General features: G+C 45.5%; 1 protein-coding gene across 7 annotated transcripts in view; it reads left to right on the forward strand.

Annotated features, from left to right (window-relative positions):
• NOD1 (nucleotide binding oligomerization domain containing 1) overlaps positions 1 to 25,429 on the forward strand; it is a 48,314-nt gene that overhangs the window by 10,205 nt on the left and 12,680 nt on the right. For 3 of the 7 annotated variants that reach the window (XM_030551059.1, XM_030551056.1, XM_030551058.1), the window contains exons 2-7: positions 3,964 to 4,301; positions 9,772 to 9,946; positions 18,092 to 19,895; positions 21,836 to 21,919; positions 23,194 to 23,277; positions 24,866 to 24,949. In XM_030551059.1, the coding sequence (XP_030406919.1) occupies positions 4,086 to 4,301; positions 9,772 to 9,946; positions 18,092 to 19,895; positions 21,836 to 21,919; positions 23,194 to 23,277; positions 24,866 to 24,949 (2,447 nt within the window). In that variant the 5' untranslated portion in view covers positions 3,964 to 4,085. Of the gene's footprint in view, positions 1 to 1,805; positions 1,868 to 3,963; positions 4,302 to 9,771; positions 9,947 to 18,091; positions 19,896 to 21,835; positions 21,920 to 23,193; positions 23,278 to 24,865; positions 24,950 to 25,429 lie in introns of those variants that run through there. The other 4 variants (XM_030551060.1, XM_030551061.1, XM_030551063.1 and 1 more) reach the window with 4 other exon arrangements.

Raw genomic sequence — 25,429 nt, forward strand, 5'->3', positions numbered from 1 at the left:
CGCATGTGCTGGGGTGGGTAGGCGATGTTCAAAGCACCCAGCATACCCTCTTTTTAAAATGCCTCATGATTCTGGGGACAATCTCATGATGTTTTGGGGTCTGTTTTTTTTTTTTTTAACCTTTAGGGTTGTCAGTACTGCTCCTGATTCCTTCAGCAGCAAGTTACATCCAATTGTCAGATTCATAGAATGTTTATATTGCTAACTAGACCTGGAAGGAGTCATAATTCATATTCCATAATTAATATCATTCAGCATCAGACCCACCTAAATCTTTGTAAGAAGAATTTGCACATAATCATCCAAGTAATGAAGCTATCAATTTGAAATTTGTGCAGGCACTGGCTAATCAATTGCCCCATTCGTGGTTAGCTGGAGACACAATATGATCACTAACACAGATGAGAGAATTGTGTGCTAAGAAAAGGCCTGTTAAAGAATGCAAATCTTGGTCTCATTGCTATAGCCAATGTGGCTTCTGGGACAATCAGAACTGTACATCATAGCATGCATTAAATCAGCCATCCTCCTTGCATTAATGTTATATGTCCTTGTCTTACAGTGATGAGGGTCAGAGGCCCTTTTCATCAGGATAAGCTAGTGACATTTCCTCAATCAATATGTATGGCTGTGAAGCTTAAACATAGCTCTGGGGAACAGGAATGAATTGCTCTTCTTTAAATAAGGGCTGTGACTACATAATTGCATTTTTTGGATATCAAATACCAGCTATTGTATCTGTCAGATAACTGATAAAACTGGATTGTAATTAATTACTGTTACTTGTACTTAAATAGCAATATAATAAAATATATGTAATTACTATTTTGGTGCAAGCACTGAATCTACATTTAATTTATTAGCTGAGAACCAGACTTCTTACAAGATCACAATCAGATCCATTCCAAATACCTTTGGAGAATTTGCAAATTGAACTTGAATTGCACTCTTGAAGTATGCCCTACAATTCCAAGGTGGAAAAGGTTGGGTGAAATCTTGATGCGGCACTTCCAGTGAGATTTTTGTGAACACTTTTTTAGATTTCTAATTGTAGTAACAGTAGAAAAAATCTCCCTCGCTTCTCTGCAAGAAATCCAGTGTAGCTGCTTCAAAGTGTATATAATTCCCCAAGACAATAACAATTCAGAAAAGCTTTCCACACCTTTCTCACCCTCTTTCCCTTTCCAGATATAAATAAGGCCTTATCCACACTGGAGATTTCATCCATAGCGACCAGACACCAGTGCAGACTCTCAGCCCTTTACGTATCCACACTAGAAGCTGCAAGATGCACCAATACAGCTTACCGTTGCTTGAAACTGGGATAAGCTGTGATTCACACTAGTGCAGTTTGTAATGACTTTGCCTATCTACACTAAGAGCCAGATTCACAACTGGTGAAAATTTGCATAGGTCCACTGTCCCCCAATATGCATCTCACCAATTTACACCACCTGAGAATGGGACAGTACTGCTTTTGCACAAGTGCAGCTGCAGTACTGATTAGTCATCAGTGGCTAAAACGGGGGCTAATCCCTAGCCTAGACAAGTTCTAAATGTTGCACATTCCTTTAACTGAATGTAATGACACCTAAACAGTCTGACTAATGTTTTTCGCCACAAGTAAGTGATCTGTGTTTATTAGATAAATCCATCTTCATTACACCATTCATGTTACTCATGCAGCTGGGCTGGCTGGTTCCTGACTCACTTGGCTTCCTGGAAACCATGTTGCCATTTCTCTGTGTCAGAAGAATCTAATTGTGTAAAAATATGAACCTTGATGACTAAACCATTTTTCAAACACCACTTCATTCTAAAACTTTTGCAAGCTTTCTTTGAAGAGGCACCATCATCATAATATATGGTCAGTAAAAACATCTATACTCTTTTAAGATATTATACCAACCCCTGAATCCCTAGATCATTTTTGTTGTAATATTGTATTATTATTATTTTATTTTATTTGTATTGCTGTAGTGCTTCAGAGCCCCAGGCATGAACCAAGGACCCCATTGTGCTAGGCTGTACAAACGCAGATCAAAAAGACAATCCTTGCTCTAAAGCAGGGGTCTTAAACTCAAATGACCACGAGGACCATGTGAGAACAAGTACATTGGCCTGAGTGGCACATTACTGACATCTCCCTCCTGCCGCTCTCGGCCCCGCCCCTACTCCCCCCTTGCCTGCCCCCATTCCAACCCCTTCCCCGAAATACAGAAAGGAGAAAAGTTGTTTTGGTTTTTTTAAAGGAAAAGGAAAGGGCTCAGGAGAGGAGAGATGGTGCATAATTTCTGCATATGCCCACTTCCATACAGAATATGATCTGTGTTAGGAGATGGACATATACATGTATAGGTTTTCTCTCTTGCTTCTCTCATCTGCCAGTTGGTTTCATGTGGAACTGGGCTGGTAGATGGGGAAGGGATAGAGAGGTATGAGGAAAAATGGGAAGGGATGAGAAAGGGACGAGAATTAAAATCAGATGATCAGCCTCCTCCAGAACTGGTTTGGTTTTGGCAGCTTTCTTGGTATGGATGTATTAGGATGGCCGACCAATGAATTACAAGGATGTGTACCTAGGAATGCTGCTTCACAGCCAGCGATCACGTGGTAGCCAAATGCTTCATTGAAGTGATAAGATCGGCAGTAACAGACATAAACTGGAATATGCAGCCAGATCATCTTAAAAACCTAGCTAGAGACAGCTCTGGGTGGTGCTCGATCTATACAAAGAGGTTGTGTCAAGGGCGCCAGAAGAGCGGGGGCTATGCCTTCTGACTTTTTACCAGCCGTAAGGGTGAACAATGGCAGAGAGGGAGCAGAGATGAGTGAGCAGGGGGTGAGGTCTTGGGGCGAAGAGGTGGCACGGGAGCAGGGCCTGAGGGGAAGAGGTGGCATGGGAGCAGGGCCCTGGGTTTGAGCTCTGGTGGGCCCCCCTCCCTTTTAGGAAGTTTCCACCGCTCCTGGGCTGTATCCCTTTGGGGTTTGCTATGATGATGTGCTCAATTAAAGGTCCTCAGTTTTTGTTGATCCTTACAGGTGGGATTTTGTCTGTATTCTGTGATTCCACAGCTACTTCATTCACCCCTTATCACAGCATTGTAATCCAGGATCTAAGATACCGCTTATGGGTTTTGGGGAAAAAACAAACAAAACGTGGTGTTAGCCTGTATGGTTGCAGAGGTAACTTTGAAAAGTGGACCAAGTCTAAACCAATGCAATGATATTTCCCTGAGTCTGAGCACAGTGTGAAACAATAGTTCTAAGAGGCGTGACCTGCCTCTGGCATCTCAATTGGGTGTTAATTCTGAAACCTACAGGAGATAATTTAATTGTCAACGTTATTATTTGACTGCTGATTGCTTTTGCAGAAACATGCAACAACGTGATCTTCCCACCCCAAGCTGCCTCCTAAATCTACCCAGATGCCAACTCCCCCCATTTTTAATGTATCTGAAGCTGTCACAGGTTCACAGGGCCTTGTCTGTAGGCAAAATTTTAAACAGATTCATAACTTTTTGTAGTAAACGAGAACTGACTTGATCTGTAAGAATTACTGCTTTATGATGCAATGTCACTTTGTTTCCTTTCTTTCCTGCCCAAAGACTTTTGGACAGATGCCCTATCTTATCCACTGAAGCATAAAAAGATATCAGATATTCTATCGTGCACCAGAGGACAGCAAATAAAGCAGACAGAAATGCAGCACAAGGCAGAATACACTACACTCTTTATTATAGAGTGCTGTGTATGCTTTTGTTAGCCTTGACCATTAGGTAACCCTTTGCCAAGAGCAATGTGAGTTCAGGTGCTAGGATAGGAAACCAGTGTTCTTGGAAGATGAGATTAGCAACTGTATTCTTGAAAGACTGGAAATGTTTTGTTTGATTGGTATTTGAGGAGTAAGTCTCTACAGCTGAATGTTCTTTTAATAGATATTCTATACTGTTATCTGCACAGGTCCAATAGTGTGAAGAACAATCTTTGTTTCACTTGAATTAAACTCCATGCCGATTCCGTGCTGCAAATCTCCAGTTGCTCAAAGATGAAGTTAGAAGGAGCAGCCTCTTGCTATCTTAACAATGGAAGGTCAGTCTTGTGCTAACACAGAGATTATCCAGCAAGAACCCTTCGGATCAAGTCCTCCACCCTTCCTTAACTTGCTGAAAATACATCGAGAACTTTTAGTCAGCAAAATCCGAAACACCCAGTGTTTGATTGACAATTTGATTAAAAATGAATACTTCTCTACTGAAGATGCAGAGATTGCTGCACAGTTTTCTACTCAAGCCGACAAGGTACAGTAACTCCTCGCTTAACGTTGTAGTTATGTTCCTGAAAAATGCGACTTTGAGCAAAATGATGTTAAGCGAATCCAATTTCCCCATAAGAATTAATGTAAATGAGGGGATTAGGTTCCAGGGAATTTTTTTTTCACCAGACAAAAGACTATATTTTTTATAGTATATATACATACATACACACAGTATAAGTTTTAAACAAACAATTTAATACTGGTACACAGTGATGATGATTGTGAAGCTTGGTTGAGGTGGAGGAGTCAGAGGATGGGATATTTCCCTTACTGCTAAATGATGAACTAGCAATTGGCTGAGCCTTTAAGGGTTAAGTCTCTCACTTTACAAGGCAGCAGTAATGAGGGAGGTATGCACATTTCCCCTTTAAGTACACTGCCTTGTTAATTAGATCAGTTTGCTGAGACTGCAGATGCTCCTGAGCCCTGGTGTGTCCCTCCTGCTCTATGGAAGATGGGGTAAGCAGGGTGCAGGAGCAGGGGGAGGGGGACACTCTGACATTAGCCTTCCTCTTCTTTCCTTCCCCCTCCCCCACAGCAAGCAGGAGTCTTGGGGAGCAGCTCCAAGGCAGAGGGCAAGAGCAGCGCATGGCAGTGGGGGGAGGGACAGCTGCAATGCTAGCCTGCTGGGCAGCTGCAACACAGGGAACTTAGGGGAGAGGGGAGCTGATAGGGGGGCTGCCAGTCCACCCTGGTTCCAAGCCCCCACCAGCTAGCTGCAACAGGCTGCCCTTCCTGCAAGCAGTAGACAAAGCAGGCTGCTGCCAAGTGACATTAGAAGGGAGCATTACACAACTTTAAACAAGCATATTCCCTAATTGATCAGCAACGTAACACTGAAACAATGTTAACTGGGATGACTAAGTGAGGAATGACTGTATATTCTTATTTCACTAGCCAGCTTTAACTTTTGATTAGCCATGTAAAACCCCACAAGTTGAAGTGTATCTGGTAACTTTAGCTCAACTATCTTTTAGGCTTCTATTGTGTTTGATAATCTGTCCAGTTCCTACTTGGCTGAGTTCCCATCTCAGGTATCACTGCCACTAGTTGGCACTCTAGAGGGTAGGCTCAGCACAGAGGCTATTGAATGGGTAGGGTAACTGAACAATTCTCTCACACCTAGAGGTGACCCTACCAATGAGGAGGGTCATTGCTGAGGCAATCTAAGGAAGTTTACACAGTTGCTACCTTTGCTCTGTGGATAACCAGAGAACACCAGTCAGCAAGGCTGCCAATCCAGCACCTTTGACAATCACTGGGTTGACATGGAAAATAAATGAATGTAAAGACCATTATACAGGGCTGAAAATCATTGGTGTATTTGGGCAGTGAACAGCTGGAGTGTGGGGCTGGAGTAGACAGACTACCTGGTTACCAACAAACTGAGGATTTGATTGTCAAACTACAGAAGCAAACCCTATGGGATGGGACTTTCAGAAGCACTCGGTGTTGGTCCAGCTCTGATTTTGTTCATTTTACCGTCAGGACCCAGTATTCATTTAGGGTTTGAACAAACTCCTGTTGAAGTCAGTGGTAGCCTTTCTACTAATTTGAGTGGGAGGTTGATTGTCTCTCCGCTTCTGGCCATGCTGCTCTCCCTGCAGCCTTCGAAGCAGCTGCAGCTCCGGGGCTGGCAGGCTGCAGCCATGCCACTTGGCCCCACCCCACAGAGCAGTCTGTGGCCACGCTGCCGGAGCACACTGCAGCTGTGCCGCCCGGCCCAGCCCTCTGGAACATGCTGCAGCCATGCCACCCAGTCTGGCCTACTGGAGCAAGCTGCGGCCATGCTGCCCAGCCTGCCGGAGCAGCTCCAGTCAGGTCAGAGACATCCTGCCCTGGCTCTCTCCAGATAAGGTGGGAAGGGATGGGAAGTGGAGAGTGTGGGGGTCCTGGGCTAGCGGTGGGGCCATGTGGGGGGTGGTCATAGGGATTACCACCCCAGCTTCTCCCCCCACAAAAAATTTCCCCACCAGTTGCTGTCCCAGCCCATCAGGGTAAGCAGCTGGCGTGACGGGACACTTTGTTTACTTAGGTTTACCTCTGTGTCTGCGGATGCTCGAGGTAAACAGACCATCTCGGCCTGCCAGCGGCTTATCCTGATGGCCCGGGAGCCAAAGTTTGCTGACCTCTGAATTATAGGGTCAGCTTATGAACGGGTTATAAAAATTTTTCCATTTTTACTTATCCATCTTGAGGGAGTTGGTTTATAAACAAACCAGCTTATGATCAAGTATATACAGTAAATCTCTGTAAATCTGTTTGTTTGCAGTTACAAGAAAAGCTTTAAGAACACAGATTTTTTTGTAAATTGATGATGTGAGCACATTTCTAATTGCATACCTATACTGTTTAGAGCATTGTTACCATGCAAAATACTTAAGAGGGAAATAGAGTTTATTTCACTGTGACATAGGAGGGTTCATAAGTTGATCCTAGTTTAAAGAGGGGAAAATGTTCATTTTAAAACTGTAGTCACTTTTTCTACACATACTCTTCTCTTTAAAGACCTAAGAGCATTCTGTATCCTCCTTCATGAAATTGGGAAAAACCTTGATATCCTCACACATTTTGGTTTTAGATTTCTGTCTCCAGGAGGAAATATTAGCAAAAATTGCTTGGGTTTCCAATTCTTCCACAAGAGAAAATGTTCCAGGCTTTTTTTCCTGTTACAGTGATTTAATACAATACCTGACTCTGACTTCTTTTATGAACCAGTTATGGAGCCTTAGAAGTTTCAGATTTGTGTCACAGCTAGAGGAGAGTGAACGACAAAAGAGGCAGGGTCCTGCGCTTCATTAATGTGCAGATTTCCCTAGGATAATAACTCTTGTTGGTTAATGGACATTGTACCTGTGGTGCTTACTTTGTGTAGGTAGCCAAAGCTGGGAGTTGAACAGTGGTGCATTGTATGATCACCTTGGGTTCTTTTTTTGTTCAGTAGTATAATATAGTAATAAAACAGTCAGTCATATACAGAAGGGAGCTTTCAGCCAAGGCAATGTGTACTTCACAGGACCAGTGGGAAGTTCAGTTTTTGGGCCAGATTGCCTGATCTCCCACAGAGAATCCTGCAGAAGGGACCAGAAGTGGCTGGAAATGCAGGGATGGAAAAACCCACAGGAGACAGCTTGGAGTGAAGGATTCAGTGAGGATCCTCTCAGGGCCGGCTCCAAGTTTTTTGCCACCCCAAGGAAAAAAATTTTCCCATGCCCCCTGGCCCTGCCCCTTCCCTGTCCCATTCCAACTCCTTCTTCAAATCCCCGGCCCTGCCTCCTCCCTGGGCACGTCGCATTTCCCCTCCCTCCCAGGCTTGCCTGGGAGGGAGGGGGGAGAAGCGGAGTGGCGGTGCGCTCAGGGGAGGGGGTGGAGGTGAGCGGGGGGGGAGCAGTTCTTCTGCCCCCCCCAGGGTTACTTCCTGCTGCCATCCTCGTGCCCCCCACCACTGCAGCTCACCTCTGCTCCGCCTGCTCCCCTGAGCACGTTGCTGCCGCTCCTCTTCTCCCCCCTCCCTCCCAGGTTTGCCACAAAACAGCTGATTTGCACGGGAAGCCTGGGAGGGAGGGAGAGAAGCGGAGCGGCAGTGCGCTCGGGGGAGCAGGCGGCAGTAGAGTGGATGCGAGCTGGGAGGAGGGGTTCCTCTGCCCCTCCTGGGTTACTTACTGCGGCCCTCCCCATGCCCCCCACAGCTCACCTCCGCTCAAGACCGGCTCCTGGCTTTTTGCATCCCAAACAAACAAACAAAAAAAGAGCCGGAGTGCCTCCCCTTGGAAAGTGCCTCCCCAAGCACATGCTTGAAGCGCTGGTTCCTAGAGCCAGTTCTGGATCCTCTCATGGAGTCCCCCCTCCACCCACTCCATATTGTTTGTCAGGGGAGCAGAGTTTGACCCCGGAGAGTGAGCCGCAGGCCCATGCCTAGACCCTGTGGTTTTCATGGGCTTCTACAAGAGGCCCGGCCTGTCTGCATGGAGGCCCCATTACCTCTCTGTGCCCCCAGCAATTCCTGACAGGGCAGTTCCATTGGGCTGAACTATCAGGAACTCCTTCCCCCATGGCTTCCTCTTACGCCGCACCTCCCCAGGATTTCCCTTGAAGGAGAATCCCCACTATCGAGGGGTCTCTGTGGAAGAGGCTAATGCAGCCCCTGAGATTGTTTCCTGATGCGACCACCCACATTTACGTTTACCAGGGCTCCATTCTTTGTTCCTTTTCTTTTTAAATTGAAACGATTTGTAGCTGTAAGCTTTGTTCACATGAAATATCTCCTATTTGTAGTTTTCTTATTGAATATCTGAGGTGGAAGGAAAAAATAGATTGTCCGAGGAATGTTTGCTGGCTACAAGTAGGTTTTATCGATATTTGTCATAAGAGAGTTGCCCCACTTTTGCAGATCCTGAACTAGAAAGTGCAGATTTCAGACCAGAGGATTTGGGTGAAGGTCTTTAATATCTAAAAATCCTCTTTTTATTGCGCTCTGGTGTATTCTATCCTGCATTGTGGGTTCTCTAGCTCATGAGAGGCCAGAGAAAAGTTGCCTCAGAGATTAAGGAATTTGGAAGACCTTTGCCTACTGCAGAAATTGAGGTTGTAATTAGCAGGAATGGAATCCAGTCCATAGAGAAGTATCCTTAGAGCAAAGGCTGTACTCTCTAGAAACACTCGCACTAAGGTTGTCACATGCTGGTTGCCCTCTAGATCCACCCACCAAACCTAACCCCTTCCATCTGTTAGCTGGAGTCAAACTTTTTTGCTAGTGGGTGTGGACATTTACTCTCCTATGGCTGCTGAATGAGAGGGGCATACAGCATTGCATGCACATGCACGCTGTCTCTCACCCCCCATGCAATCCCCATAGCATGGGCGGGGAGAGGTGGTCTTGCAGAGTTAAACTGCTATGCTTAAAGAAGGAAGAGCTTGTTTGATTCTGCATTCAAGTCCAGAGAGACATTCTGCTGTCCACACTGCTATTCAGGCTAGATTCTGATATAAAATTAAATAATGCAACTTAGCCTCAGAAATCAGAGGACCAGGCCAGGAGGTCAAATATCAGTTGTCTGGTTTCATTTAATATGGGCAAGATTTGAAATCTCCTGCATGACTGTGGTAACCACCCAGACCAGGAATTTCCTTCGCATTCTACACTGTGGAGCAGCCTGTGTCCTTTATCTTTATAGCTGGTATATGTACACAGCTGTAATAATGAGCCCAAACTAAAACGTCTGATCCAAATCAGAGTTGCAGGTCCAGCCTCTTTGTAATGCCGGAATCCAAAGACACTGAACTTTGGGATGGTTCAGGTTCAGATCCAGATTCTGACATCCCAGCTTGGGAGCGTAGACTCTAGGATTTGACTGGGGTCCCATTTCCATTCCTGCAGCAACTCAAAGCATTTCATAAATGTAACCGATACACAATCCTACATATTGCTAACATTCTACGTGGTATTTCTTCAGGTTCGTAAAATTCTGGATCTTGTTCAAAGCAAAGGAGAAGAAGTTTCAGAATATTTCATCTACATCCTGCAAGAGGTCTTTGATGCGTATTATGAACTACAGCCTTGGTTGGATGAAATAGAATTCCACCCTTCACAGAATATTCAAAATAAACCTGTTGTACATACAGATCCAGGTAGGAAGAGGTGTAAGAGCCAATATGCAGGTCAATTCTCTATAGAAAACATGTCTCCAGAGAAATGTATGTTAATATTAACTGGATTAATTTCATCTACTGATTAGCCTCACTATTAGTTCTGATTTTCCCAGCCTTGGGAACCAAGCTTTAAAAATATGTAACCAGGGATAGACCCTACATTGTGTTTCTTGTTTTCAGTCTGAGTAATATGGGATGAGATTTTTATCCCCTCTACTACTGTCTGTGGCAACATACAGGTGTGACAGGTTGGATCACAGAAACCCCCTTGGGAAGTGCCAACTGATGTGCCAAGACTACTTCTGGCCCTGCTTTCCCTGCCAGCTCGGGACTCCAGCACCCTGTCCTGTTGAGCCAGACATGCCAGTCTGCTCCAACACCAACCCAGGGTCTGAACCACGTGCCCCAAAACTGCAGACTTAACTGAAAGAATCTTACAGAAGTGTTCCTGTCTTTAACACTCAGATGCACTACTCCCAATGGGGTCTAAACCCCAAATAAATCTGTTTTACCCTGTATAAAGCTTATACCAGGTAAACTCATAAATTGTTCACCCTCTATAACACTGATAGAGATGCACAGCTGTCTGCTCTGCCCCCCCCCCAGTATTAATACATACTCTGAGTTAATTAATAAGTAAAAAGTTATTAAATACAGAAAGTAGGAGTTAAGTGGTTCCAAGTAATAGCAGACAGAACAAATTGAATTACCAAGCAAAATAGAACACGCAAGTCTATGTCTAAGAAAACTGACTACAGATAAAAACCTCACCCAGTAAGCTTCCTTTTATAGACTAGTCTCCTCCTAGTCTGGGTTCAGCAATCACTCACACCCCCTGTAGTTACTGTCCTTTGTTCCAGTTTCTTTTAAGTATCCTTGGGGGTGGAGAGGCTCTCTCTTGAGCCAGCTGAAGCCAAAATTGAGGGGTCTCCCAGGGGTTTAAGTAGACTTTCTCTTGTGGGTGGAGACCCCCTCCTCTTCCCTATGGAAAGTCCAGCTCCAAGATTGAGTTTTGGAGTCACATGGGCAAGTCACGTGTCCATGCATGACTCATTTTTACAGGCAGCAGCCACTGCTTACCTGCTACCTTGAATGTCCTTGTGTGGACTTCTTATGTGGATTGGAGCCTCCCAAGATCCATTGTCCCTTAAGTGCTTCTTGATTGGGCACTTAATTTGCACATTCCTTTCTCAAGAAACTGACCAAATGCTTTACAAAGGCTACTTAGAAATCAAGCAAGTACACAGCCAATATTCCTAACTTCAAGTACAAAAATGATACATACATACAAATAGGATTAATAGATTCAGTAGGTCATAACCTTTACAGAGATATGTTACATGGCATGTGTAGCATAAAACATATTCTAGTTATGTCATATATACTTTCATAAGCATATTTCCATAAAGCCTTATGGGAGGCACCATCACAAAAGAATCTGTAAAAACCAGAGCACCATCTAGGGAAAATAACATGGTGAATGCATTGTGTAGGGCAGCTGTAGGCTTCCAGGCTGCTGGAACTTAGAACAGCCCCTTCTATTACCTAAGTAAGTTATGCAGGTGGCCATTTTAGACCCCAAAGCATGGCAGATCATGAGGGCATACACGTGGATTAAAGTCACCTTAGTCCTCCCCGCATAGCGCTGCAAGCAGTACCATCATGTGTATCACTCCCATTTAAATATTTGACATTAATTCACTCTAAAAGTATTCGGTTTTACTGATCAGCTACAGTTGACTTAAAAAAAAAGATACTTTAAACAAAATAATGAAAGAGCTACCTTACTGAAGCCAGGAGGGGCAAAAGGGAAAAATTTCAAAAAGGTTACCAGGGAGTCAGATGAAATTGCTACACTGTGGTATGTCTGTGACAGGTTACCTGCGGTGCTTCCTGGAACTGGGATACCACTGAGCCCTCTGTCTCACCAACCTGGATTCCCTCTCACACTGATGCTGTGACAAGCTGCAAACCTCTCCCGGTCCTACACTTAGGGCTTGGCTACACTGAAGAGTTGCAGCGCTGGTGAGGGGGTTACAGTGCTGCAACTCAGGATGTGGCCACACTTGCAAAGCACAGCCAGCGCTGCAACTCCCTGGTTGCAGCGCTGGCTGTACACCTGGTCTGCCTTGGGTGTAGTGATTCCAGCGCTGGTGATGCAGCGCTGGTCAGCAAGTGTGGACACCACCAGCGCTTTTATTGACCTTTGGGGTATAAGGAGGTATCCCAGAATTCCTGTCCACAACAAACCAGAAGAATGGCTGAACTTCGATCTCCCCGTAGCTACTTGCTAAAAAACAAACACAGCTGCTCTGTGCTCCAGCGAGCGAGCCAGCGAAGGCAGGAGAATTGCTTTGGAATGTTCAAAGCTGTTTGCTTGAGGAGAGAGGGGGGAGGGGTAATGTTGAGCAACTGTTTATGTGGTCTGACGGCTATTTAGGAGTGCATAATTAGCATTTAGTGAATAAGAGACAGGTGGGGGAAAGGTCAAAACTTTTAAAATGATTGAAGGTAGGCACTGTGTATCTTCCAGTCCTTACAACTTGCAAGGCAGGGAGCTGAGAACAGTGTCAGCTCCAAAAATCCACACTCTCTGTCTCCCCCACGCTCCCTGTCACATTCCACCTCACCCACCTCTTTTGAAAAGCACGTTGCAGCCACTTGAATGCTGGGATAGCTGCCCACAATGCACCACTCCCAACAGCGCTGCAAATGCTGCAAATGTGGCCACACTGCAGCGCTGGTAGCTGTCAGTGTGGCCACACTGCAGCGCTGGCCCTACACAGCTGTACGAACACAGCTGTAACTACCAGCGCTGCAGAACTGTAAGTGTAGCCATGGCCTTATATAGCTATCCACAGGCAGGGACAACCCCAGCTCAGTTACATGAATGCTTTTGCCAGCCACCCATGAACCAACAATAGAGAGGCTCCAGCCGATTCCCCCCAGCTCCCCAGTCTAGCATCCCAGAGCTGTACTGTCTTGCCCTTGTTAGAAGCCTGGCCCGTGTGAGTTTATTATCCACTTGCCCCTCCCTCAGTGTGAAGAGGACATGCACCAGCTCTTGTTACTGAGCAGATTTCCCAAGCACTTCATCTAAAACACACTGTTTTAGGTAGAACATAAAACAGATTTATTGATTACAGAAAGATGGATTTTAAGTGATTTATGAATAGTGACTGTACAGGTCAAAGTTGGTCACCTAAGAAATAAAAGTAGAATCACAATCTCAGTTCTATAAAATAGATAGGATTTGAATCAAGCAGTGTGTCACCCTGATGAGATAGTTCCTTCATACACAGGCTGGGATTCCTCTTTTCAGCCTGGGATCACCTTCCCTGTGCAAAATCTTTGTTCTCCAGACTTGTTTCCAGGTGTTAAGTTGTGGGAGGAGAGAGGCCAAGTGAGGATGTCACTTTCCCATTTTGTAGCTTCTTCCAGCTTGTTGGAAAGATCTTTTGGTATGATGTGAGTCAAGCAGTCTCCATTGTCTGTGCTTTCTCTGCGATGTCTCCATCCTATACAGTTCTTGGGGGAGTCCTGTTGAGTGTGGATTCCCCTTAATGGGCCATCATCAGTGTCTGGCTGCTCCATTGTTGTACCTGAAAGGCTGGTTCTGGGTATTTCCAGTCTTACAACATATTTCAGTAACACAAACAGTAAAACTTCACATACAGTGATAGCACATACAATCCAACATCTCACAAGGCATACTTTGTACAAAACCTATTATAATCATATCACCATGGTAAATATGGGGTGCCAGGGTGTTGCTTTGAGGTACAGAGTATCACAACATCAGATCAGCATTTTCAGGTGAACTGGAGATTTCATTTTAACCATGTAACCTAATGACAGCAGTTTAAGCATCAACATTAACTATTTCACTTCCAATTGTTTTTGCAAAAATGTCCTGGGATTGTAGGTGGAACTTGAGTATGCCACCATGACTCCTGACTTACCCTTATAGATAGGAGGCTCTAACCAAGTAATAGTGTGATAAGGACACAGTTTGCTGTGTATCTAGGATCATCTCTATTATGCATTAAATCACAAGAAACACATATACGCTGTAGGATTTGTGCTAGAGCAGCCAAAGAAAACTAATATGTAAACACTCAGCTGCTAGCTGACATATCTTAGCATTAAATGTAGCCTGACCGCAGCCCCACCACAGTATTGGAATACAGTCATGAGGATTTAGTTGAACATTTATATTTTGCTTTGTTTATGTAGCTTTTATTTTCCTAAACCTCAAGCACTTTTGTTTGTTTGTTTTTATATATCCCATAGTGTTGCATCACAGTCTCAGATCAGCCCTAGAATTGATTAGTTTTCAACACACAGCACAAACTCACTGCTCCGTGATTATCTTTGGCAAAGTGACAATCAGATTTTTTGTTATATTATTACAATTAAAATATCACATTTTTATACAGCCCTTCATCTCAAAGGATCCCAGAGCATTTTCCAGACTCTGGGCTTGTCTACATCACAAAGTTGCAGCGCTGGTGAGGGGGTTACAGCGCTGCAACCTAGGAGGTGTACACATCTGCAGGGCATCACCAGCGCTGCAACTCCCTGTTTGCAGCGCTGACCGTAGTCCCGTTTTGTCTCGGGTGTAGAGGATCCAGCGCTGGTGATCCAGCGCTGGTAATCAAGTGTAGACACTTACCAGCGCTTTTCTTGACCTCCGTGGAATAAGCAGGTATCCCAGCATACCTGAGGATACCTCTCTGGTAATCAAGCAGGTCTCCTTCCCCGCAGTTTGCTCCGGTGTTCTCCAAATCCCCCCCCAAGCAGGTCTCCTTCCCCGTGGTTTGCAGGGGGGTTCGGGGAACGCGAGAGCAAACCGTGGGGAAGCAGGTCTCCTTCCCCGCGGTTTGCTCTCGCGTTCCCCGAACCCCCTCCCCGCAAGCAGGTCTCCTTCCCCGTGGTTTGCAGGGGAGTTCGGGGAACGCGATAGCAAACCGCGGGGAAGGAGATCTGCTTGCACGGGGGTTCGGGGAACGCGAGAGCAAACCGCGGGGAAGGAGATGTGCTTGCAGGGGGGTTCGGGGAACACTGGAGCAACCCGGGGAAGGAGACCTGCTTCCCCGCGGTTTGCTCTCGCGTTCCCCGAACCCCCCTGCAAGCACATCTCCTTCCCCGCGGTTTGCTCTCGCGTTCCCCGAACCCCCTTTGAAGCCGCCCAACAGCGCTGCAGTGTGGCCACATCTAACACCACTTGCAGCACTGGTTGCTGTAAGTGTGGCCACTCTGCAGCGCTGGCCCTATACAGCTGTACTAATACAGCTGTAACAACCAGCGCTGCAAAATTGTAGATGTAGATATACCCTGTATAAATACAAGACTCTTAACCTTCTTAAGACTCCTCCCCTGTCCTCCCCCCCCCCCCCCCGACCTTCTGAAATGTAGACTCCTTTGCAATGAAAACACAGGAACATTGTCCAGTGATTAGGATTTTTATTATTCTATAAATTATTTTTTAATCTGTTGAGGTGCCTAGAGCTGGGATGATGATGATTATTAACAAACTAACAAATAGGCAAGGAGTGAAGAGTGACAAAGATGATCAAGGGGATGGAACTCAAGCCATATGAGCAAAGGCTGGAGGAACTGGGTATGTTTAGTTTGGAAAAGAGGAGACTTAAGGGGGGGACATGAAAGCAGTCTTCAAATACTTGAAAAGCTGCCATAAAAAAGATGGAGAAAAGTTGTTCTCTCTTGCCGCAGAGAGCCGGACAAGAGGCAATGGGTTCAAATTACAGCGTAGCAGATAGAGGGTATGGCTACACTTGAAATTTGTGGTCGGAGCACCGGCGCTGGGAGAGAGCTCTCCCAGCGCTGTACGTAAACCACGTTCCTTACGGGTGTAGCTTGCAGCACTGGGAGCCGCGCTCCCAGCGCTGTGGCACTGATTACACTGAGGCTTTACAGCGCTGTATCTTGCAGCGCTCAGGGGTGTGTGTTTTCACACCCCTGAGCGCGAAAGTTGCAGCGCTGTAAAGTGCCAGTGTAGCCAAGCCCTTAGATTAAATCTCAGGGAAAACTTCCTAACTGTAAGAACAGCAGAGCAATGGCACAAACTGCCTAGGGAGCTTGTGGAAGCTCCTTCACTGGAGGTTTTCAAAAGGAGGCTGGATGGCCATCTGTCTTGGATGGTTTAGACACAACAAATCCTGCATCTCAGCAGGAGGTTAGACTAGATGACACTGGCAGTCCCTTCTAACCCTGCAGCTCTAAGAACAACTCCTGTAACTGAAACTGCTAGGGAAACTTAGAGGGGAGAATGTAACCATCTAAATTGTCTATGGCTTGGACATCCTGACCATTAAAGAAAGGGCAGTGGGGTCTATAGGCCCTAGGTTTTATGTCTCCTCCAAAAGATGACGGCATCAAGCAACACAGTGCCCCCTAATAAAGTCTTGTGCCGCTGGGTCAGTACTGACTGGAAGGGAAGAGTGTTTCCAACTGAATCACCAGCACCACTTCCTAGGCAGCCTCCCATCAAAGTACTGGCAAAACAGCCCCATTGAGCCTGTAAGATGTAATTACACCAGCTCAGGACTGGGGGAAAAGTATTTGAGCCAGGAATTCTAAAGGCACTCAGGAACAGCTAGCAATCAGATCTTTGCAATAGTCCTAATCGCCTAACTTGGCATGTAGAAAGTACCCAGTGCTGTAAAAATAACTGCTTTTAGTTTGTTCCTTTTGGACTGAGGCCATGTCTACATCTAAAATTTTGCAGCGCTGGTTGTTACAGCTGTATTAGTACAGCTGTATAGGGCCAGCGCTGCAGAGTGGCCACACTTACAGCAACCAGCGCTGCAAGTGGTGTTAGATGTGGCCACACTGCAGCGCAGTTGGGCGGCTTCAAGGGGGGTTCGGGGAACGCGAGAGCAAACCGGGAAAGGAGACCAGCTTCGCCGCTGTTTGCTCTCGCGTTCCCCGAACCACCCTGCAAACCGCAGGGAAGGAGACCTGCTTGCTCGGGGTTCCGGGAACGAGAGAGCAAACCGGGAAAGGAGACCAGCTTCGCCGCGGTTTGCTCTCGCGTTCCCCGAACCACCCTGCAAACCGCAGGGAAGGAGACCTGCTTGCTCGGGGTTCCGGGAACGAGAGAGCAAACCGGGAAAGGAGACCAGCTTCGCCGCGGTTTGCTCTCGCGTTCCCCGAACCACCCTGCAAACCGCAGGGAAGGAGACCTGCTTGCTAGGGGTTCCGGGAACGGGAGAGCAAGCCGGGGAAGGAGACCAGCTTCGCCGCGGTTTGCTCTCGCGTTCCCCGAACCACCCTGCAAACCGCAGGGAAGGAGACCTGCTTGCTCAGGGTTCCGGGAACGGGAGAGCAAGCCGGGGAAGGAGACCAGCTTGATTACCAGAGGCTTCCTCCTTCCACGGAGGTCAAGAAAAGCGCTGGTAAGTGTCTACATTGGATTACCAGCGCTGGATCACCAGCGCTGGATCCTCTACACCCGAGACAAAACGGGAGTACGGCCAGCGCTGCAAACAGGGAGTTGCAGCGCTGGTGATGCCCTGCAGATGTGTACACCTTCAAAGTTGCAGCGCTGTAACTCCCTCACCAGCGCTGCAACTTTCTGATGTAGACAAGCCCTGAGAAATCACACACAAACCTGTTAGCCAATTCATGACATCCAGAAAATAAAGCATGCAGTTGGAAAATGTTGCTAAGCAGAAATTGTCTTTCTTATCCCGACAGGAGCTTTGCTAGTGCCTCTCAGATTTGTGCTGAACACATGGAAAGGAAAAAAAAAGTTCACTATTACAAGTTGATTCCCCTCCAGAGAAACACTGCTTGTCATTGAAAAAGCCCAAAGAGCCTCTCTGAGGGTCCTGATGTTGCCTCTCTAGAAACTGTATAATATCAAAATTCTCATCGTTCCCCCTGTTTCTAGAGAGGCAACTTCAAGACAGCATGTATTTGATAAAAGATAGGAAGGAATTAGCTGTAGCCTAAAACTCTTCTGTACCTAAGAGCTGCAGGCATAAGTGTTTGTATATAGCCAGTCATTCCTCCTCAGTTCCTAAGCATGGAGGGACTTTATATACTGTAGCCCTTATGTTAGATTCGATCTCTTTTAATAATTAATTCTCTCTTTAGTCAGCAGGTACCGTCAGAAACTCAAATATGAATTGGCAAGAGACACAAAGTTTGTTATGTCGTATGCTCAGAAGGAGGAAATGCTGCTGGAGGAAACCTATGCTGCTAGTCTTATCGAGCTGGTCAGTTATACCAATGAGAGCCTAGGCAAGGTGAGCTGCCTAGAAGATCTGTTTGATGATAGAATTGGGTTAATTAATGAAGATGGAGAGACAATCTACATCTTTGGTGATGCAGGTATTGGAAAATCCATTTTGCTGCAAAAGATGCAAAATCTTTGGGCCAGAGGAGAATTGGATGTAGGTGCCAAATTTTTCTTCCGGTTCAGGTGCAGGATGTTTAGCTGTTTTAAAGAGAATGAAGCCATCTGTTTGAAGGATCTCCTGTTCAAATACAACTGTTACCCAGACCAGGACCCCGAGGAGGTATTCAACCACATCCTGTACTTCCCTCATACAGCCCTCTTCACGTTTGATGGTTTTGATGAGATCAATTCCGACTTTGACCTGAGCAGCATCCCTGAGATCTGCTCACCCAATGAACCTACCCACCCTCTTGCCCTGTTGGTGAATCTTCTCAGTGGAAAGGTTCTTAAGGGATCAAGGAAAGTTCTGACAGCAAGGACAGGAACTGAGATCCATCAAAATATCATTAGGAAGAAAGTACTGCTCCGAGGGTTTTCCACCAGTAACCTAAAGGAATACACTGAGAAATTCTTCAGAGACGAGGAGTGTCGGGTATTGATGTCGAACCAGCTGGAAGCAAACCCCAGTCTCTGCAGTTTGTGTTCGGTGCCTTTGTTTTGTTGGATTATCTTTAAATGCTTTGAACTCTTCCGTTCCATGTTTGACAGTCATGAGCTTCCAAACTACTCAGTTACACTCACCGATGTATTTTTGCTCATGACTGAAGTTTACTTGAACCGAACTCTGAAAACAAATTTGCTGAAGAAGAACACCAGAAGCCAAGTGGAGACATTCAGGTCAAAAAAGGAAACTCTGTTCTCTTTGGGTAAAATAGCACACATGGGGATGGAGAAGTCTCTCTTTATCTTTGACCAGGAGGAAGTCACATCCTTGAACATGTCAGAGCAGGATTTGCACCTGGGATTCCTCAGAACGGTTCATGACTGTGGTGGCTTTGGAGACCAGTCCTCCTATGAGTTCTTGCACTTGACCCTGCAGTCTTTTTTCACAGCTCTGTTCCTAGTTACTGAAGAGAAATTGGGTACAAAGGAGTTACTGAAGTTTTTCGCAGAGTGCTCTTCCACTGATTCTGCCCAGTCTACTTGTCTCCCTATTTCCTGGTTGCGCAAACTCTCTATAGGAGAAGATCCTTTCCGAAATAAAGAACATTTTCACTTCACCAATCTTTTCCTCTGTGGTCTGCTTTCCAAAGACAAGGAGAAGCTCCTCAGACATTTAGTTTCGCCTGCAGCCATTAAGAGGAAAAGAAATGCGCTCATCACATATCTCTTAGAAAGCATGAAATTTCAATTGCAGAGCCTGATGCGGGCAAGACATAAGGGTTATAAACAGATTCAGGTCATGCCCAATTTTGTTTGGATGCTGAGATGCATTTATGAGACTCAAAGTGAAAAACTAGCCAAGCTGACTGTCAGGGGCATGAGGGCCAACTGCATCAAACTCACCTATTGCAATGCCTATTCGTCGGACTGCAGCGCCATATCCTTTGTGATGCAGCACTTTCAGAAGCATCTGGGTCTGGATCTAGACAACAATAATATCAATGACTATGGAGTAAAACAGCTTCTACCTTGTTTTAACAAGCTTGCGGTGATCAGGTAGGATGTTGTGCCAGGTGACTGTTTGTCTTTGATTTATTACACAATATAAGCATTAAACTTACAAAAACTCTTTAAAGCTTGAGAGGGCTAAAGGCACCAAGTGCTCCTGGAAATAAACTGTATTTGGCTTTTAAAGCCTTGTTTCAGAACGATCACCTCAGTATCTTAAGAGAAGGCAGCCCCAAGCAGCAAAATTTGGATCAGAATTTTGAACATCCCAGAGTTTGCCGATTTAAGATCTGTTTGGGTGTGTGTGTGTGGAAGGTAGAATAGCAATAGGGACCAGCTGTGTGAATTTTGAATCCAGATTGCAAAAAATACCACCAGAAGTTTGGGGTGTTTAGGTCTGTGGTCTTAATTTGGGTCCATCTCAGATTATGTCTTGAAAGTGGTCCAGGTTCTATGAAAAAGCACCAGGGGTGGGGTGGGATGGTGAGGGGAGCAGGGAAGGAGAAGTACTTGCTGGTAGTACTTCCCTGACATGAAAATTTGCTAGAGCCTGTCCTGGCTTTAAAATATGGCAGTGGGAGGAATCTGCCATTCAAAGCAACTGCTGATCAGAACAGTGTGCCTTTTGTGTTAACATTTCTCATCCTGACATGAGGACTGTCATTTCCATTTGTTAATTCCTAGAGAACAGAAAATGACATTTATAACAACCCAAACCTAATTTCACAGTGAGTCATTTGAAAAAAAGCAGACACCTCTGATCTGTAGAAGTTGAGCCAGATTCTCTCTACTGATCAGTGCAGCTGAGTGGGCAAGCTACCAACCTCCTGGAATAAGCAGAAGTGGCTTGGCAGCAGGGCGTTCTCAGGGCTTGTCTGCATGGCAGCACAGTGTGGACTCTGGGGTTGTGAATTGCATAGTATGCAAACAGGTTGTGCTGTAACCGCCCTGTGCAGACTCTGCTGGCATGAACAAAAATCTACTTGCTTCTCATTACCTTTTAATTCATGCCAGCAGGATCTGCACGGGGCTGTTACAGCACAACATATTAGCGTGCTCTACAGTTCACAACCGTAGGGTCTGCAGTGCACAGTTGTGTAGACAAATCCTTGGCATTGGAGCTTGCTCCAGAAATGGCACTGGTCAAAAATTTTCCACTGGATCAGTTTTATGTTGGAAAATGCTGATTTGTTGAAATGTTTCACAGGAACATGTTGATTTTGATGACATTTAACAGAAAAATGTCTAAACTATTCATTTTGATAAGGTCAAAACAATTCTTTTTTTGTCCCTTCAACTCCTGTATTATGAATTAGAATATAAAAACCAAAATAATAAAGTTTGAAATAAAATGTTCTGATTTTTCTGAAACAAAATATCTTGGAGCATTTTGTTTCATGACAAAAATTCAGTGTTTTGACTTTTTGTCCCAATACAGGGCAAAAAAAGAAATTTCAAAATCTCCTGTGGGATAGAAATTCTGTCTGTTGACCATAGTTCACTAGTGCATATATATGTCATGGCCTTCAGAACATGCTTCTATACTCGTCTGTTTTCTAGCCTTTCACTGAGTATGGGCAGGGATGATTAGATGACTGGTGGCCCATTGAGGAGCTGGGTTTTGCTGGGATAGGTATTGTTGCGAGATGCCAAGTAGAGCATCTTCCGTAATTATAATGAACTATGGGAAAACGGGGATCTGTCTTTGGTCTGTTGATCTACTGAATTTATTTGTTTTTAACTCCATGTACGACATACAGAGCCTTAGCCGCGAGCTCTGTTTTTTTTAAAGTGCAAGTTTTAAAAACTGAATTCACATTTGTGTCAATGGCTTTAATATATTAAGGTCTGATGCTCTGTTAAAATGTCAGAGGAAGATGTGTAGATCTGCAGCAATCCATGAAGAGGAGGCCATAGAATATCCTGTGGCCAGTGAACCCTTCAGAATCTGACTAATCAGCCATCGATTCCCTTCTTTCTTCCTTTAGGCTGAGTGTTAATCAGATCACAGATCATGGAGTAAGAGTACTATACGATGAGCTCTCCAAGTACAAAATTGTGACTTACCTGGGGTATGTATGAGTTGCGAACAGCGCAAGAGATAATGTTACATTACAGCACCTTTCATCCTGAATGATCCCTCAGCGCTAATAGCACTAGCAAGGACAGGATGGAAACTCAGGCCCCTTTGGGTTATGTCTACATTGCAGTAAAAGACCTGGGGCTGGCCTGGGACAGCTGTCGTGGGGTTGCAGGGCACCACCTGAGCTTGCATGTTTATACTGCAATTTTATAGCCCTGTCACCAGAGCCCCCAGATCCTGAGTCAGCTGACCCGGGCCAGCCACAACTGTGCCCACGGGTCTTTTATCGCAGTGTAGACATACCCTTAGTTTACTGAACCTTACCATGGCAGGAGTTGTAAGGCACCGTTTTATGTCATAGTGTAGTGAGATGTGATGCAGGTGTCCGTGTGACAGCACAGCAGGAGAGGGACAGCCAATCCCCCATACAGCAGTTCTTCTCCTGTCCTTGATCATAGGATGGATTCCTACAAAGGGCAAAGCTTGCTCATGTTGTAATGCTGATCAGGTATGTTCAGTTTTGCAGCTAGAAATTGACCTCCTTTGTCTCTATCCACCTCTAGTTAAGTCATTTCTTTCTTCTATACAAAGTAAATATAGCTTACAAGAGAGAAGGGGAGTGGAAGGGTCATCTTTCAAGGGGTCATGTTTACTGGATCCTTTTGTATAACCACACTTACCCATGCAGGAAGCAGCGATTTCCTTAAAGACCTAAAAGAACATCAGTTTTTGGTCAAGTTTGGGCTGGTTGGCTTGTTAGCCTTTACTCGCTACTTTTGGTTAAATAGTGGCATGAAAAGTGAATTTAAGTCTCAAGAATTGCTTTCTTCCACCAATGCCCTGTTCCCAGTGTGCCTCCTCAATAATCCAACCTTGCAATGAAAGGAACAGGATGTATTTCAGAGAGCTTTCATGAATCTAATAAAAGAATGAGCACATATTTTGCATACTCACTGGTTTCATAACTTTTATGTAAAAGTATTTTCATATTGGCACCAAAAAATGGGAGCTGGGTTTGCTGGAAGAGATCATTTACGTTTCTTTTTATATATAAACACCTTCCTTCAAATAAATCCCAGTCTGGTCTTAAATTTTATAGCTCTTTATTAAATTATTATCCCCATCACTAGAAAGAAATACTTAAATCTTTATACAGGACCCTCATAAAGACAGATACTTTGTGTGTATCAAAACCATCCAGGTTGTATATATTCAGGTAACAGCAGAAATAATCTGTTTTTACCAATGTGATTTTTCTTTAAGCTTGTACAACAACCAAATTACTGATGTGGGAGCGAAATACGTTGCAAGACTCATTGAAGAATGTTCAAGCCTCACGTATGTTAAGTATGTCCAGGATTTTTCCTTATTATGCTCCATGGTACCATAATTAGGGTACATCAACTTTAAAGAGAGAAAGAGAAAAGTTTCTTACTTGAATAAAAGAAAACACGTGCAGATTGAACAAAAGGAAATTTGCGAAGTTATGTACTTCCTTATAATAATCTGACAATGATTGCTCTGCATGCATTCCTTTAATGCTTAATCTTTACTAAAGACTGCTTTGCTCCCTGATGCAAAGGGTCAGCACAACACTCCACTTAGGTCAGGCCTGCACAACATGTGGCCTGGGGCTCACTGTGCGGCCTGTGAGGTGAGTAGGCAAGCGGTGGGTGAGGGAGGGGGACTGAAGGGACAGGCAGGCAGTGGCAGGGGGTGAGGAGGCGAGCCAGGGGGAGGGGGAGGGGCTGAGGAGGCGAGCGGGCGGGCAGTGGCGGTAAGCGGGCAGACGGGCAGTGGCGGAGGCTGAGTAGGTGAGCCAGGAGGGTGGGGGTGGGTAGGTGAGCTGCGGGGGGGGGGGGGGAGGCTGAGGAGGCGAGCGAGGAGTCAGTGGCTGACCTGTTCTACTGATCTGGTCTGGCTCCCATCTCCTCTCCAGGGATTGCAGCTGTCTGGAGGTGCTGCCTTCCACGCCTTCCTCAGTCACACCTCATTCATTCAACAGGGCAATTGATTACAAAGTGGGGGAAGATCTTATTCTACTTCTAGCAAAAAGACATTTTTCTTTTACCTTAATTATTCTACTTTAGAGGCCCACTATAACATATTACCAAGGTTCAATATCGCTGTTCCGGTGGGGCAGTGCTGGGGAGGGAGGGTTTGTTTCCACAGGGCAGGCAGTTCTGGATGGGGGGAGTATTTCAGGGGAGCTGAAACATCCCTCAGCTGTTTTCTTTGGAGTTTTACAAGTTGTGCAGGCCTGACTTACGTCCTATTTTGAGTACTGGAGAGGGACTTTACTAGGTCATAAACCTTATGCTGGGGCCTCTGCATAAGGTTACATTTCCCTCATTGTAACTAATTTCAGGTTTGTGTAGGCCTGACCTTTTCATAAGTAAAGGGAAGGAATGTATTCCGGTATTGCATTTCAATGAAGGAACTACCAGAAGTCAAATGGTGAACCATTATCATTGTTTACAGGGAACTTCCACAAAGATAGACTGCCTAGCCATACACAATGCCAGTTTTCATCCTCAGGTTAAGTCACGTTAACTTGTCACGTAATTTTTTTTTTACCATATAAAGTGAAAAGAAGCAACAGAAGCAATGTGAGCTAGTGGAGTGAACACAGTACTGGGAGCCAAGAACTCTTGAATTCTAGTCATGGCTCTGCTGCTAACTTGTGCTGCCTCAGGCCTAAATTTTGCAGCCTAAAATGATTACTTTTGCTCTGATACCTTGTAACTGAAAGTTTAAATGTGTACAACATTTTAGTCCATGGAAATTTGCAGTAGCCGTAATTGACCTCCATCATTATCTACCATAGGAGTTGGCTGCTAGGGTCAGTGTCTAAGCTGGGGTTCAAATATAGATGTATAGATGAGTTGGGTTTTTTTAAAAGCTGCATCTTAACAGTGAATATATTTTTAAGCAGAATAGGAGCAAACAAGATAACCACGGAAGGAGGGAAATGTCTTGCCCTTGCTATCCAGAAGAGCAAAACGATGTATGACATTGGGTAAGTAAAGTTAGGTACTGCCTGGCAGGAGTCTAAACATGGCGTCGGCTGGGGCTGGCAAAGGAGTTATGACAGTTTGCAGCAGCTGAAGAACTGGCCTACTGCATGTAGGAATAGCAGCTTCCAGAGGGCCAGGGCCCGATTAATATATAGGTAAACTATGCATGTGCCTGTGGTCTAAATTCACATGGAGGACCCAAAATCATAGGCCAGTGTCTTTTGCCACAGCTGCCTCCTCCTTGACCTGCCCGGGGGCATCGACCACTGTGGCAGCACCCTCCACCCCAGCCTGGTGCAGAGGGGAGGCCCCAGAGTGGGGGAGGAGATGGAGAGTGAGCCCCCTCTGCACTCACCCCACTGCAGCAGCTTCTCTCCTACGGGGCTGGACCCAGCTCCCTGCTCTGGGCATTGTGACCGCGAGGTTTGGCCCAGCCACGAGGAGTTGTTGTCATCTCAAGAGCAGACTGCCAACGGAGGTTC

This window comes from Gopherus evgoodei, chromosome 2 (genome assembly GCF_007399415.2).
Source record: "Gopherus evgoodei ecotype Sinaloan lineage chromosome 2, rGopEvg1_v1.p, whole genome shotgun sequence".
Lineage (NCBI taxonomy): Eukaryota > Metazoa > Chordata > Testudines > Testudinidae > Gopherus > Gopherus evgoodei.